We start from the raw sequence: 16,394 nt of genomic DNA, 5'->3' as shown, positions 1-16,394 counted from the left end.
ATACTTCCTGAGTGAGGTGAGAACTGTACAGAAAAGCCGGTGAACCGTCAACTAAAAATGTGAAGATTTTTAAATTATATCGCGTCGAATGACAAAAGAATGGAGAATCCAAGAAACCAACCTTATCAGACGTTGATCACTTGTAATGGTATTATTTTATCTGAACCAACAAATATATATGGGATTTTATGTTTTGTTGATGTGATTGTATTGGGTTTTGTGTTTTGTTGATGTGGCTGTATTGGGATATGTGTTTTGCTGATGTGATTATATTGAAAGATTGTGTTTTGGTGTAGTTTTATTGTGGATAACATGGAGAGAATGGAATTTGTTGGCCTCCATGTTGGGTGAGAAGGAAAAAGGTATAAGAATTTATATTTTGTTGATGTGGTTATATTGGAAGATGTGTTTTGTTGATGTGACTGTATTGAGAAACGTGTTTGGCTTGACTTTTTATATAATACAGGTGAGACCCAATATTAATTTTTATTAGCCCAACAAAATGGGATCATTGCAATTGTTCTTTATCTTACCAGCCCTTAAACAACGTCAACTGTGAAATGACAAGTGTGCCCTGCCTCAAGGTTAAAGGGGTTTTCATGGAACAGCAGTACAAACTACAAACCTGGACTTCCTGGATTTTAATTGCTAGAATGCGACTGTTGGTTCTCGTGACAGCTCCAGTTTTCTTTTTTTATTTTTTGTGATCAATTCTCATGTCATCACTACATTTGTGTTATTTGTAATTTAATTTCGACTGATCTCCCCTTATCCTCTTCCTTCTTATGATTGGTGCAAAGGAAAAAAAAAAGAAAAAGATTACAAAACAATATGTGGCTAGAATGAGAGGGTTTATATAACTTGGCTCATAATAGAGCCCAACATATGTAAGAGGCTGTAAATAGCACTGCAATGGTGAGTTTTTATTGAGGACAATAAATTGTACTCACATACGTGTTTTGTTGAAATGATTAGGAATGAAAATGAAATAACATTTATTGGTGAGTAATCACAATGGTGTACATATATTGGGGTCAACAAAATGTATTAAGGATATATTTTGCTAATATGACTAGGTCAAAAAAATGTATTGGTATAATAGTTTAAATTTACTAGCTTGATTTTTTCTTGTAATAGAGATGGGGTCTAATATTAATTTTTATTGTATTTGTGAGTGTGGTAGTTGAGATGGGCTCCAAATGAAGCCTACAAGTGGGCAATCAAAATATCATACCCCTTGCTTGGCCCATTAAAAAAGAGAGAACAAAATGCTATTATTGTTTAGAGCACTTGCAATAGTGTTATTTTGTCTGGGCCAACAAATATGTATGGGGTTTTGTGTTTTGCTGATGTGGTTGTATTGGGAGATGTGTTTTGCTGGTGTGGTTGTATTGGAAAATTGTGTTTTGGTGTAGTTTTATTGTGGACAATATGGAGGGAATGAGAATTTGTTGGCCTCCATGTTGGGTGGAAAGGAAAAATGTATAGGAATTTGTATTTTGCTGATGTGGCTATATTGAGAGATGTGTTTTGTTGATGTGGTTGTATTGAGATACGTGTTTGGCTTGACTTTTTATGTAATAGAGATGAGATCCAGTCTTGATTTTTGCTGGCCCAGCAAATTGTTCCCATTGCAATTGCTCTCCAAATGTGATTCATGCCCCAATAAATTTAGTCTTTTCATCATCCATAGGCTAACAAAACTCATCATTGTGAGTGTTGAGCAACTACAGCAATGTCCTTTTAGTGGCCAATGGAGGCATTTTGTTGTCCCAACTAATGGTCATCGAAAAAAAAAAAGGTGCAATGGTGTTATTTTGCTGGGTCCATTTTGATGGGCCAAATATGCAGCCATGGACAGTGATTGACCCTGCAAATGGTTTACTTTCGCTCTCCAAGTGGGTCCCACATCCCACAACAAAACACACTCTCATTTACACCAAAATCAATACTGAATCTTATCTCTATTACACTAAAAATAAAGTCAGTAAATTTATAATATTGTACCAATACATTTTGTTGGCTCAGCCACTTCAACAAAACACGTATCTCAATAATAGTGTAAATTTGTTGGTTTGGTTTTTGATGTAATAAAAGTGAAACCCAGTATTGATTTTTGGTGTAGTTGTGAGTGTAATTTAAGTGGGGCCCATGTTTAGAGCTAACATGGAGGCCAACCATGTCTGATGCCCCCAAGCTTGGCCCATTAAAAGAGAGACAATAAAATGATATTGTTGTAACCAAAATGGTATCCATGGTCCAACAAATTTGTGAAAAAGACCATCCATGGGCCATCAAAATACTATTGCCGCAAGTGCTCAAGGTCGTGGGAAATTGGATGTAACATATTTTCCCTTCTCTCATTGTCCCTATTTCTCTTTGGGTGTGTGAATTGGATCCATATCTAAGCCATCACAATTGTTCATTGATGTGTTTCTTCTTATTAAGTGATATTTATTTCCTCTCTTATTTAATGTGGAACTTCAATTTTTCCATTGAATTTGAATATTACCTTAAACAATCTAATTTACAAGATGATACTCTTTGACTTTTCAACGATTGTAGGTTGAGCTGTTCGGATGTTGAAAGGTCTATGTCGTTGTAGTAGCTTAGTTTCCAACATCAACTATTCATGATACAACTAACTTGTCAAACTCTTCGGAGAGAATTAGGTAAAGATCAAAGCATTTCCTTAATGCGAATTTTATTAAGAGAATTCGATATACATATACATCGTAAGGACATTGTATATGATGCCCACAATATTTGAAGAAAATTATTTTAAAGTGTATTTAATAAGAGTATGGTTGGCAAGTATATAACAAACGGAGAAATCTATGCAAGAGATTTGTTGTGAACGTCATTGGAGTCGTCGACCAAAATCAACCAACCTCAACTTCTTTAATAGTTTTGTTTTATCAAACACCACCTTAAGAAATAAGAATGACATCCAAGTAAAAGTATAAGTGCCAAAAAGTTTAAGATTTTAGTAGCCCCATCTATTGTTCTAAATCCACACTCACTCATACTAACAATATTGTCTGCTTTGGGTTGTTCGGTTTCCGTGGATACATCAGGCTTGCACAACTTTGTTTCTCTTTAGGCTCAAACAAGTAGGCTAAACCCAACTCACTTAAATCTAGGAAAATACTTTGTTGTAGAGTGGGGGCATTGCCCTTATAAAGGGGTATTATATACTCACATTGTCCGTTTTGAGTTGTTCAGTTTTCGTGAATACATTGGATCCACACGACTTTGTTTCTCCTTAGACCCAAACAAGTGGACTAAGCCCAACTCATTTAAACCTAGGAAAAGACATTGTTGTAAAGTGGGGGACCTTGCCCTTATAAAGGGGTATTATATACCCATATCATTCGATGTAGTATATTAACATCTCTATATCTTACTCTATTGGCTATAATTTATTTCTCACCTTAATGACTTTTTAACGATTGCATGTATTTTTTTTTATTCTTTTCAATCTAAGATTTAATAAAAAAAATTGGTTATTTTTTACTCCAATAAATAAAGACCTAATTAAGTTTAAATTATTATATAAAAATAGTAGTTATATTTCATCAATCTTGACCACCAAAAGCTAAGCCTGAATATGGTAGAAGTGGGCCCTTAAACCAAGAAGTTCACTCAAATTAACAGCCCCTACCAACATAATCTCATAATGAAAGGAATACTTATCCTTTATGTTGGAACTTAGCATAGACCTCTACCATTTTGTCCCCCAAGACTCAACAACCCCATGTTCTAAGGCTTCCTTTATTCAATGCCCTCATCGTGTATATATATTATATACATATATATCTTGTTTTATTTAAAGAGATTATCATAGGGTCTAGTTTGGGTGCATTACTCGTGGCAGTATTAAAATGGAAGATAAAATGTGGCTACGCCCGACAGAAGATTTTGGCACTAATTCCAAGCAAAGTTTTGATATACTATTTGCACCCCAATTTTTATTGAGTATACCACAAACTAAATAAGATCAGGACTATTTGCACCCCCAGAGATGACTAACTACACCCCAAAATCACAAAAAACACTCAATCTAATAACATCCCCTGTGACCCTACCATGTATCATTTCCCTCCATCCCGTCTTTCTCCTTCTTCGCTCCCTCTCCATCTCCTTACCAAACCAGACCCATCACTCCTGTGGAGGACGAAGAGTTCGACGAAGGCTTCACCGGAGTAATGGGGACATCGGTCGGGGACGACATGGACTACAACCCAGCAGTTGATGATGAAGAACCCTCATACGACGAAGATGAGAACATTGACGATCAACGGGTTTGTTTAACCCTAACCTAACAAAGATAAGGCTTTTGATGGTGTTTAGTTGAGAAACCTTTTCTCACTGTTGAGGCGACACTGCATTTGTCAATGTGGTTTACAGGGAAATATTGTTGAGTCTCATACCCCGTTGATGATTGAAGTGGACACTACAGAGTATTTTCGAAATGATATCGTATTGTGTTGATGGCTTGTTAATTTTATTGTCGTTTTTATGGATTGTGTAGGGAACCTTGTTAATTTTGTTGTTGTTTGTGTGGGTTGTGTAGGAATTCCATAGTAAAGAGGCTGTTGTTGAGTATGCAAGGAAATGTGGCCGTAGGCATGGGATTGTTATGGTTGTTAAGCGATCAGATGTGAATGATCTGAATAGAAACCCTACGATTTTATTTGGATGTGAGCGGAGTGGTGGATACAGGGCAAAATGCAAGCCTTTGAAGAGGAGATCATCCACAAAGAAATGTGGATGTCCATTTTCTCTAAAAGCTTATGTATCAGATGCTGCAACTGGATTATGGAGCTTGGTTGTTGTGAATGGGAAGCACAATCATGCTTTGGTGAAATCTTTTGAACGCCATTCATATGTTGGGAGACTAAGTATAGAAGAAAAGGAGACAGTGGAGAGGCTAAGCAAGTCAGGGGTGAAGACAAGGGAAATACTAAATCACATCAAGCTCAAAGATCCAACAAATGCATCAACTATGAAGACATTATACAACGCAAAGACTGCTTTGAGGATCACTGAGACAGTTGACAGGACACATATGCAGCAATTGTTCAATTTATTAACTGAGAATGGTTATGTTACAAGACATCGTTCAGACACAACAAGTGAGGTGGTTTCAGATTTGTTCTTCTGTAACTCTACTTCAGTCCAGCTTGCCAGAGCTTTTCCTTTGGTGTTCATGATGGACTGCACTTACAAAACCAACAAGTATAGACTTCCTCTAATGCAGATTGTTGGAGTGACATCTACAAAGAAGACTTTCTCTATAGCATTTTGTTATATGAGTGCTGAGAAAGAAGACAACTATGTTTGGGGTCTTAATTGCTTCAAGGACTTGTTTGACACAGTGTTGGCAGGTGTTTTCATTTGTGATAGGGAAATTGCATTGATGAATGCTCTGAAGATTGTTTTCCTGGTTCAAAGAATCTGCTCTGTAGAGTTCACATATCTAGGAATGTCTTGAGCAACTGTGTGGGGCTATTTCACTAAAGACAGAGTTTGATGATTTTATGAGCTATTGGTCAACTGTGGTGCATGCTAGTACAGTTGCAGAATATGAGGAGGCAGTGAAGAATATGCAATGCAAGTTTAAAGACCATCCAAAAGCTTTGAATTATGTTATACAAGACGTACTTTGTGGCTACTTGGGTTGATCAGTATCTGCATCTAGGGAACACAACTACTAATAGAGTTGAGAGCAGCCATTCTAAACTGAAAAAGTACCTCTCCAACTCTGTTGGTGGATTTGTGCAGTCTTTCAACAAAATTAACTTGTTGCTGCAAGGACAAGTTATTGACATTAAGGCTTCCTTTGAAGACAGTCTAACTAGGGTGCCAATTCGTTTTAGGGTGTCTTTTTATAAGGAATTGATCAATATGGTATCTACTACTGCATTGGTGAAGATTGAGACTGAATTAGCTTCCATTGGCAGTGAAGGTGCAACTGCAGATAAATGTCTTCACACCACTGCCAAGTGCTATGGTCTGCCATGTGCTCATATGCTGACCAATTACAGGACTGAAGGTAAAAGCATACCACTGAGTGATGTTCATAGTTATTGGAGGAAATTGTGCATCCAACCATTCAGTCAAGAAGCTACTGATGAAATTAGAATTGATACTGAGATAGATATTGTGTGGAAGACTTTTGATTTAGCTACTGTACCTCAAAAACTAGAAATCAAAAGACAGCTTCAGGCAATAGGCAAGGCATCCAGCACTAGCATATTAGAGCCAAAGACAAAGGTGAACTTGAGGGGGAGGAAGAAGGGGCAAAAAGGGATTAGAACAAGTCAGGTTGAGGACAAATCAACAAAGCGTGATCCTTCTGGTTTTGAACATGCACTTGAGAACCATGTCTTTGATGATGTTCAGCCAAGCCAGACATCAACTCAGAGTTTCAAAAAAACTGCCAAGTTGAAAGTGCATAGAACTAGAAAGGCAAACACACAGAATTGGGTGACTCTGTTTCCAGACTTCCTGCAGCCATACATTGTTAATATTGTTGATGTCCCTGGAGATGGCCATTGTGGTTTCAGGGTTGTTGCATCATTCTATGGTTGGGCAGAGGACGGTTGGAAAATAGTGTGAAAAGATCTTGCAAGAGAATTGCAAATGAATGCAGCTCAATATGACAAGCTACTATGTTCTTTCTCAAGCACATCAGAGTTGTTGTCTAGTGTATAATGTTCTTCAGCCATGGCAGATGCTCACAATTGGATGATCATGCCATACATGGGAAATGTGGTATCAACATGTTACAATGTTGTAGTTGCCATCATTTCAACAGAACAATGCCTGACATTTTTCCCACTAAGGGATCCAATGCCACTGGATTACAACCAAAATATCATGGTTTTCGGGTATGTCAATGACTCTCACTTCATTAGAATGGAGTTAGGGCCAGATAGTCCAATCCCTCCTGTGTCAAAGATATGGTCAGATAATCATCATCCCAGTGCAAGAGGATGGCCAGACATGTATGCTTCTAGGATTGAAAAATTCAAGGCACTTTCAGGTTCAAAGCCACGTAACATAGCCACAGTGGAGTTAATAGATTGATTGTCAAATTTGAATGTTATGTATCAGATGCAGTTTAGGGTCAGATTTGAAGCTTCCATGAGCTGCCAGATTTTGATATGCATTTTGTAGAACATGTTGAATATGCCTGTTGTATAGCAACTCTGAACTTCTGTTGATTATATATATACATATGCATAGTTCCTATTTGATTTCATGTGGTATGCTCTGTTTTATGAGATTTTATGTTCTGGTTTTACTGTTCATCGTCGGGGTGCAGACTGTAAAATTTGAAAAATACTGAAATTGGGGTGTACTAAAAAATGTTACGTTTTAGGTTGGGGTTTAAATAGAATGGGGTGAACTTAGTTAAGTATGGGGTGTGAATAGTCCTCATCCAAAATAAACCTCCTTTAAAAACATGACTATATCAAGTACAACCTTTTTTTATGTTACACAATCTGCACCCCAGGCTTAATAAAACAGAAGATACAAGCAACGAAGACAAAAATAGGACATGTTCATATGGGAACTAAGACTCCAAAATCCACAAAAACATGTTGAATCAATCTAACAACTCCACAATGGCTATAGGGGAGAAATTTATATGTAAGGAAAGGAGTTCGTATTCGGGAATGGGGACATATTTATACATAATTGAATGAAATTTTGAGTGAATTAATTATCACCCGGGAGGATTTAGTTGAGAAAGCAAAGGGGTTTGCTCTTAAAGGGATATCTGCATGTATGTGTATATATATGTGTCTAATGCAGTCTGTATATATATGTATGTATGTGTATATATAAAAAAAATAATAATAATTAAGCCCGGCCCATTGTCCCGACTCATTTGGGCTCGGGCTGGATTTGGGCTTCCATTTTCATCCCAAGCCCTATCCGAAGCCTGAATGGTAAATCCGGGCTTGAGCCTCATATTTTCGGATCGGCCGGGCCCAATGCCGAGCCCTAAGTGGCTATGTTGTTTGGCTTTGAGGAAGAATGTGTCTTGAATTTTCTAATCCTAGAAGCAAACATTTCTAGCCATCCTCTTGCATTTATATGATGATGATCTTACCACATTTTAGAGACGAGCTATGGGACTATCTCCATTCTAACAAAGTGATAGCCATTGATATACTCAAAATACCATTATGCCTTGCTCGTACTCCAATGGCTCCCCGAGTCGAAAAAATGTGAAGCATTACTCTTATGAAATGAGCATAACAACAAAATTATAACATGTTGAGATGTCATTTCACATATAAGGAATAATTATCCAATTCTTAGTGTCTGCTATATCCACATAACATTTAATAGTTGGTAGTACCTCCACTGTGCTTGAGAAAATGAGATACTAGCTTGTCATATTGTTGTCCATATCTGTGCAACTCATTTGCAAGATCTTTTCACACCAATTTCCAACCATAGAAAGATGTCACAATCCTGAATCCACAGTGGCTATCCCCAAGAACATCAATGACATTAGATATATAGGGCTGTAGGAATTCATGATTTTTGTGTTTGCTTTTATAGTCCTATGAACTTTTCATCTTGTCTTTTGCTTCAAACTCTAAGTTGAAAATTGAGAATTCTGACTTTGCGCAACATCATCGAACACATGAGATTCAAGTGCATGCTCAAAGGCTGAAGGATCACGCTTCGTTGATTTTGTCCACGACTTGACTGATAATCTCTTTCTGCCCCTCACATTGACATTTGGTTTTGGCTCTAAGAAAGAAGAATTGCTTGCCTTGCCTAAAGACTGAAGTTGTATTTTAATTTCTAGCTTCTGAGGTACAGTTGCAGTAGCAAAATGTCCTTCTCACAATGTCAATGTCAGCATCAATTTTCACCTCATCTTTGGAGTTACGGTGAAATTGACATGTTCCTCGTCATCAATCTCTTCTCCGTCGAAGGTGCTAACACGTCACTCCATTGAAGGTTCTATCGTAGGTCTCTGTCGAGGGTGTTGTCGTGGGCCTCTGTCCACAGTGTTGTGGGCGCATCTCAATCAAAGGTTGGGAGTGGGTCTCCATCTTCTGGTAGGTGAAGAAGAAGGAGAGAAGAATTTGGGGTTGAGAATGGTACGGTTAATGGGGTGTTGAAAGATCACATCTTTTACAATGTTAATGGAGTGTACTTAATAAAGTGCAGGATGTAAATAGTGCTCATCCGAAGTTTTTGCGTGGAAAATTGTTCGTTGCCCAACATTTTGTCCTTTTTGAGGTCAACCAGCCTCGAGTGATTCTTGACCTGCAATCAGCTCCATGGACTTGCTATACTAGATAGTGCTTTTGTTATTCCTTGACTTTAAAGAACTATATGAGATTGATAATTTTAGTAGTTCACACTTCACATCACATAAATTCATTATATCTTCTTATTTTTTTATAAACTAGATTATATCTTTATTCTAATTTTAAATTTGTAACTTTTAATTCGAGCAGTTTTTGTCTAAACCCAGTCCACACAATATGCATTTTGTCTGTAGGATTTGGAGTTGGAATTTTTCTCTTAATGGCCAAGAGCTAAGGCATCCACAGTAAGTTTCGGTCGATTTTTTTTACATAAATTTAGCTGTCCGTTCAATCGATATGATTTGACAAGATTTTTTTGAACAACCCTACCAAGAGACCAACTGTATCCCAAAAGTCCAGCAAATTGTAGGAGTGAATAATATTTGATTTTATTATTAATTGATTCCAACCTTCAACTTATTAGAAAACTATTTGTCTCAAATTCGGTTCCTAACTTGCTTAAATGGAGCGAAAACCTGTATCCATAATTCTTGCCCTTCATATCAAATACTCAAATCACTCTGTATATCTGTCGATGGAAGAAACTCAAAATAAATATGACGGCCGCGCAAGCAATGCATCATTTCTTGAACTAGAGTTGCAAATGCAAAACCACCAGGAATAAGGATAGGGAGTGCATCCAAGAAATGGATCATTTAATTTAAGCAACCAAAACACTTGAGCATACAAACAAAGACTCGACACGCTGTTAATAGCCGGGACAATTTTTCTCTCCGAATACCAAAATAAGACATTAATCCCAAAATTTGTGGTGATGCTCAAGAAACTGAAGAGTTGAATGACCACAATAATTATTCCCTCCAGGAACTCTACCAAAAAGAATCAACTTTAAAAAATTGACCAAAATGGAGTAGATGGTTGAACAAATATGGATTGGTAATGTTTGTTTTCCAATCGGAAACTCTAGGACGTTTAATCTGGCTTCATATGCGACTTGAATCCCTCCCGAATATGAAACGCCTGATCCAGTCTGAAACCACCAGTGTCCTTGTGCGCCAGCTGACTAGCTTGCTGGATTTTCAGATAATTAAATGAGTCACCACAATATGCATGATTTCGACTACTGAAACTATATCGCCTTTGCAAGAAATAACAAGAAGAAAACAAATTACCTTGCATATGCTGAGTACCAGAGCCACTGTGAGCTGTGACCAATTATAACCCAATCATAAGGAAGTTGTGCAGCCGTTTGTTCTCCTCCCAACGGAGCAAATTGTCCCAAATGCCGGTACCTGTAAGGATTAATCACACAGCGTGTCAGCTGAAAATCTCTTGCTAGCAACAGAATTCCCTCTTTCCAGTCTTACATTTAAGAACTTTTTGACTATATACATATGTACTGTACTGAGCTCACTTAATGCCTTCATATTATAGCCCCAAGCACCATTAACTAAGGCATATGTCATAATCCACCCCACCCAGTACCCACCGTGCATATACAAAGTGGCAAAAGTTCAATTGTTACCTAAACGGTTTAAACCGGTGCCGACCTGACTCCCTGAACCTGAGAGGACCTTCAGGGTTTTCATCACACACTTCCATACGATTAAAACAATCAGCAAGGTAAGAACCTTGCTGAGCTGCAACCTGAAATAGAAACACAAAGAGATGCAAATATGTTGGGGGACACATTCCAGAGGGCTATTGCCATTATTTGGTTAGTATAAAACCTGAGCAGTAGGCGGAAGATTCTTCATCTGAGAATCCACCTCAGAAAGAGCTTTTTTAAACTCTTCAATGTTCAATTCAATGGATTCTTTTGCAACATCCGCTTTGGCCTTCTTTAATAGATCAACAATATTCCGCATCTTTTTGTTCTCCAAATAAAGTGCCACTTGAGGATATCTTTCACAGATGTCATCAATGACTTCTTGAAACTCCTTTACTGTGAGAGTTCCTGAATTGTCCTTATCTGCCTTACTAAATATGGCTGCGATGTCTTCCTGGATCATGTTTTAAAAAAATACCTCAATATCAGAGGATTCGAGAGTTATCAATAGTTAAAAAAAACATATGTGCTGTGCAGATATTCTTGAAGAGGAGTGAGTACCTTTAACATAAAATGCAGCAGGTGAAGACTATTTTGATAACCCAAAATCGACACCATAACAAATTACACAAGGTAATGATTAGAATTATTCTTATTCTTTATTTGATGATGATAAGAAATGAGCTCAACCGAAAATTTGCATTAATGAAGCTTCTTCAATTGCATTGACAATCATATCATGTTCCCTTTCTCCATAGAAGAGATGCCATTAAAACTCTGGAGCGGGTATTGTCACTGAAATTAACCTCTAGTGCATTATATTTGATGATTTATAACGTAAAATGGGTATTTTCATTAGGAGATCCCAGAGGAAAGACCTTATGATGGAAACATGTATCGACCATACGGAAAATATGGGATGCAGAAAGATGAAAACACAGAAATAAGCTTAATATGGCAGAGATTTTAATTCTTACTAAAAAAAAAAAAAGTAAGACCATGGTTCCGTTTTTAGTATTGAGCGATTAAGAAGCATGACTGGTAATAGCTTGGATAGTAATAGCTTAAAGAAGTGTAACATTTAATAAGCAGAAAATATTATGCATGAAAATTTAAATTGAAAAGGAAGAAGTGTTGGTACCATGACTTTGCGCTGGTTAATCGTTGCACAATCACCAAGAGCGTAGATGTTATCACGACCCAAAACCCGCAGCCATTCGTCAGTTGCTAAAACACGCCTATTGCCCTGTGCTCATGGGAACAGAGGTTTAATCAATGAATGCTATACATATTAATAAATGCACTAGATATGAAGGAAAGTTGCCAGAAGAAACTATTGCATGATATGGAGAAAAACAGACACCGTCAATGGATTAGCTTATAGGCCAAAAATAACATATACCTGACCAATTTGCTTCATGAAATCCATTATGACAGGACGAGTTCCGATGCCAGTTGACCATACTATCATTCCATATGGTATATTAGAAACTTCTCCATTTCCCTTCACCTTTGTAGATATATCTTTATCAGATACTTTCACAACCATCGCTCCTAACTTCACATCAATGCCATCTCTTTTGAATTTTTCCTCTGCGAAATCTGTGATTCTCTTGTCAAACCTGAAATTTGAGCAATTCTATGACCATGAGAGGACCTCAATGAAACAATGGAAAAAATATCCACATGAAAATGCAATTTCAATATTAGTCAAAGTTCTGATGATCACTGATTCACTATGAATTCCAGTACCTCTTCCTATATTAGTTTAGAAACAAAGTGAAGACAGAGCTTAAGAATACATCACAAAAAGCAAGCATACCACATGAAAATGGCAAAGGATTTAGAGTCTCAAAATCTTACATGTTCAAAATATGATCTGCTGCCTCCAGAAGTGTTATCTTTACCGACTCTTTGACCATTGGATATAGTTTAACTAAATCTTCAGTGACAAAATCATGAAGCTCGGCAGCAAACTCCACACCAGTAGGGCCACCTCCAACCACCACAAAATGAAGAATCTTCTTTCTCTCGTCATCGCTCAAAGTTGGTAGGCTTGCTCTCTCAAAAGAATCAATAACACCCCTGCGGATCTTCTGAGCATCTTCAACTTCCTGCAGGATAAGTGCTCAATAATAATATTAGAAAAAATAATTTGCGATCGACATGACTCATGAGTAGACATGGTTTGCAAACTATTAGCATCAGGAGACGGGAATCTACATTTATGCAAAAGAAAACTTAGTTACATAGTCACCTAGGATCAGCACTTGGGTGTATTGAATAAAAGCATTCTCCAAAAATGGGACAAGAATGATCACAATATAGCCAGCATAAACCAAAAAAGATTGGCCAAGAAGTTACCTTCAAGAAATGGCAATTTTCCTCTACACCAGGTATATTGAAAGTGTTAGCACGGGCTCCCGTAGCTATCACGAGGTAGTCATAGTCTACTGGAAATTCTTCTTTCCCATCCAAATCGCTTTGATTATATCGGCAATAGACCCTTTTGTTTTGTGCATCAATTTTGAAACACTCGGCTTCCCAGTAAGATACGTCAACATTTTTCTGCAGGGCCAGTTTCACAATTACCAAATTCAGACAGCAAAGATAAGAAAATTGTAACTGTACCAAGATATGAAACGTGAATCCACATGTTTTCTTTGGTAACAAAATACATAAATCTGCACCATATTATTTCAGTATCACTGCCCTTGGTAACCAGGAAAGTTTTGTGCTTGAGCTTAAAAATGCCCTAATTCCTTAGCAAATCCTAATATACTGCATCTTCAAGTGTTACTAGAGGGACTGACCTAATTTTCTTATAACCTTTGCTCATAAGAAAATTAAATAGCATCCTTCAGTATCCTCTCAGACAATAGGGATCATTCAGAAACTAAGTATGAGAGGGCTACAATTCAGAATAACACCTTATGCAGATAGGGATAGAGATAGATAAGTTTCTTTCCAAAAGATTTTTCCAATATATAGATAATTGTCTTTGTCCCTCTTACCTTCCTGACAATGTTACGGACGGGTTCAACAATGCTACGAGCCTCCACTGTACCAGTTGTAACATTAGGTAACAAGGGAGTGAATGCAAAGTAATTACGAGGTGATATCACGTGAACATCATAGGAGGAATTTTTAAGGTTCTTCAAGAAACTTGTTGCAGCCCAACCAGTTCCAAGTACAACCACCTTCTTTTTCTTGATTTCACCTTCAGATTGAACAACACTTGGTGCAGCAGCTGATGTCTTTGCATCAGCATAAGCAACAAGGCCTCCGCCGCTGTCACCACATAACAGGCACAGCAAGATACAAATAAGGATTAGAACAAGGAACGAGGGAAAAAAATTCTAATAATTCAATGGATTGTTGATGAGACTAGCTACAGGCTCTATGTTAGTGGCAAACAGATTAGCCTATTATTATAGCGGAATCAGGAATGACAGGGAATGTTGGATTAACTTAAAAAGACATTTGAGTTTTGAATAATTTCTCTACTGATATTCACAACATAGCAAGCTCTGGACCAATTTATGGCATTAAGTTCCAATCATGCTCATCCCAATTACAGTTCATATTGCCTTGCAACATATGCCTATACTACATATTTCGAATGTTCGATGAACTACTCTTTGCCCCATGTAATTTACCTCTAAAACAGAATCATGCAGCCTCCTCAACATTTATGAACTAAGATCTGCCTTCTATCCTTCAAAACTACATAGTTCTAGTTCAGAATATGTATGTTGGCGATTAGATCACAAATGTCTTAATGTAGCAGAAGACACAATTAGTGTCCATGAAATAGACCAGGAGATCACTTTGATCTCCAGCCTAATGGACAAGTTTCAAAACACATCTACATTTTAGACCACATTTTCTGCTTCAGACGAAGTATGTGAGTTCAAAATCCTTCAAATTGAAATGCACAAAATTCATATATATGTACGTATAGGAAATGAATCTCCAATTCAGAAATCTGAGATCACAGAATTTGGCTAATCAGTTCTGATAGCTGTTAGAAGTTGGAACTAATAATTACAATTAGCCAAACAAAGAATTCAAGTTCTTCGCAACAGAAAACTTCAGCTCAAAAAATTAGCCATGAATAAAGTCAAATCAAACAGTATATGAGGAATCTGAATAGTTGATTATTGGTCCATCGAAAACAAAATAAACACAAATACTAAAGGAATGGAAAAGAAAGAAAGAAAGATACAGCATACCTGAGGGTGGCGACCACAATCACCTTACAGAGGGAAGGATGGTCACGGAAAGCTCTTGAAGCTCTCTCGAAGAAGCTTAAATTTCTCATTTTCTCTTGTACAAAATTCTGAAGCCTGGGAATCAGGAGAATTTGTTGAACGACAAATGATTGTCCTTAAATAGTTTTGAGTGGCGTGTTTAATTTTTCTTTTTCTTTTTTCTTGTCTGGCATTTTGCTCCTTATTATTATTATACAATAAAAAAGGAGAGGAATAGTATGCAAAAGCTAGGGAATCGTTGAAGAGAACAAAAAAAACGCGAATAGGTGGGAGGAGCGAAGAACGTGGAGAGTGTCACTGTCACGATGGTTCCAGCTTTGTTGCTTGACTTTGCGCACAAGAAAATGGCGTGACGTGCATTGTGGTAGATGGTGAGCGAGTCGGTTATTTAATTGTCCAGCTTTGACTCGCGTATGATGCCAGGAAGGGGGAAAGTTGGACGACAGCCAGCCTCTGCGTTTACATTGAACGATCAGATCAGATGACACGTGGCTCCAAGGGAGAAACAAAATGAAAAATTAGTCTGGAGCAGGTGAATGTTGGTTTAGGAAAATACTGAAAGATGGTAACAGATTGGTTTAGAATTTAGGAAATTTGAAAAGATGGTAAAAAATTGGTTTAGGAAATATGACAATATGTGATAAAAAATATGGGTTAATTATACTTTACAGCACCCAAAAATAGACTTATTAACCTAAAAATAGGCTTATTATAAATTATTCATCGAAAGAAATTTTGTTCAAAATCATCGTCTAATATTTAAAAATGAGACAAAATAGTCACTTGGGCGGATTTTGAACAGTCCCGGTCAGTTTTCCGTTGACGTGGCATGTAGTCAACAATTATTAATCAAAAATATGCTTATTTGGCAATAATAAAAAAAAATTAAAAAAAAAATTGTTCTACAGTTGCTAACGTGGCATTGATTCTTCTTCATCCTCCCGCTGGTTCTCTGTTTCCTCCTTTGTCCTCTTCTACTTCATCTTCTTCCTCTGCCTCTACCTCTGTCTCTGTCCCGCTTGTGAAGTTCCATCTTCAGTCATCAAAGCTTTTTCTTGTGAAGCTCCATCATCAGTTGGTGGTTCATTTTTCTCGCTGTAGAATTGTACTCATAGAACTGGTGGTTGCAATTGTAATTTAATGGCAATCATTTTTTATTGACATTTTTTTGAGAAAAATCTTGGTTGGAAAGTCCATGTCACATGTCAAATATAAAATTTGTTGCCACATAATCATTTGTTGACCAAAACTTGTTGATTT

General features: G+C 37.2%; 3 protein-coding genes across 4 annotated transcripts; 2 read left to right on the top strand and 1 right to left on the bottom strand.

The window, feature by feature from the left end:
* The first annotated feature begins 4,208 nt into the window (after positions 1–4,208).
* Positions 4,209–5,497, top strand: LOC119987953 (protein FAR1-RELATED SEQUENCE 5-like). Its single transcript, XM_038832864.1, has 3 exons — positions 4,209–4,304; positions 4,411–4,482; positions 4,577–5,497. The coding sequence occupies exons 1-3, from the start codon at positions 4,209–4,211 to the stop codon at positions 5,495–5,497; spliced, it is 1,089 nt and encodes a 362-aa protein (XP_038688792.1).
* A 152-nt stretch (positions 5,498–5,649) lies between these two features.
* Positions 5,650–9,342, top strand: LOC119987952. Its single transcript, XM_038832863.1, has 4 exons — positions 5,650–6,607; positions 6,731–7,051; positions 8,854–9,137; positions 9,208–9,342. The coding sequence occupies exons 1-4, from the start codon at positions 5,650–5,652 to the stop codon at positions 9,340–9,342; spliced, it is 1,698 nt and encodes a 565-aa protein (XP_038688791.1).
* A 566-nt stretch (positions 9,343–9,908) lies between these two features.
* On the bottom strand, positions 9,909–15,253 carry LOC119988321 (external alternative NAD(P)H-ubiquinone oxidoreductase B2, mitochondrial-like). 2 transcript variants are annotated; one of them, XM_038833311.1, is made up of 10 exons: positions 15,096–15,251; positions 13,875–14,151; positions 13,225–13,428; positions 12,724–12,974; positions 12,263–12,482; positions 12,002–12,106; positions 11,042–11,314; positions 10,837–10,958; positions 10,484–10,603; positions 9,909–10,382 (listed from the first exon to the last, which is right to left on the bottom strand). In XM_038833311.1, the coding sequence occupies exons 1-10, from the start codon at positions 15,182–15,184 to the stop codon at positions 10,295–10,297; spliced, it is 1,749 nt and encodes a 582-aa protein (XP_038689239.1). In that variant the 5' UTR covers positions 15,185–15,251; the 3' UTR covers positions 9,909–10,294. The 2 variants fall into 2 exon arrangements, 1 of the variants encoding a protein (XP_038689239.1); XR_005465585.1 differs by lacking the exon at positions 9,909–10,382 and having other exon boundaries at positions 10,733–10,958; positions 15,096–15,253.
* Between the last annotated feature and the right edge of the window lie 1,141 nt (positions 15,254–16,394).

The sequence above is a fragment of the Tripterygium wilfordii genome, chromosome 21, assembly GCF_013401445.1.
Source record: "Tripterygium wilfordii isolate XIE 37 chromosome 21, ASM1340144v1, whole genome shotgun sequence".
NCBI classification, from domain to species: domain Eukaryota; kingdom Viridiplantae; phylum Streptophyta; class Magnoliopsida; order Celastrales; family Celastraceae; genus Tripterygium; species Tripterygium wilfordii.
The sequence above is the reverse complement of the archived record's forward strand: the minus strand, read 5'-3'. Positions and strand labels throughout refer to the sequence as shown.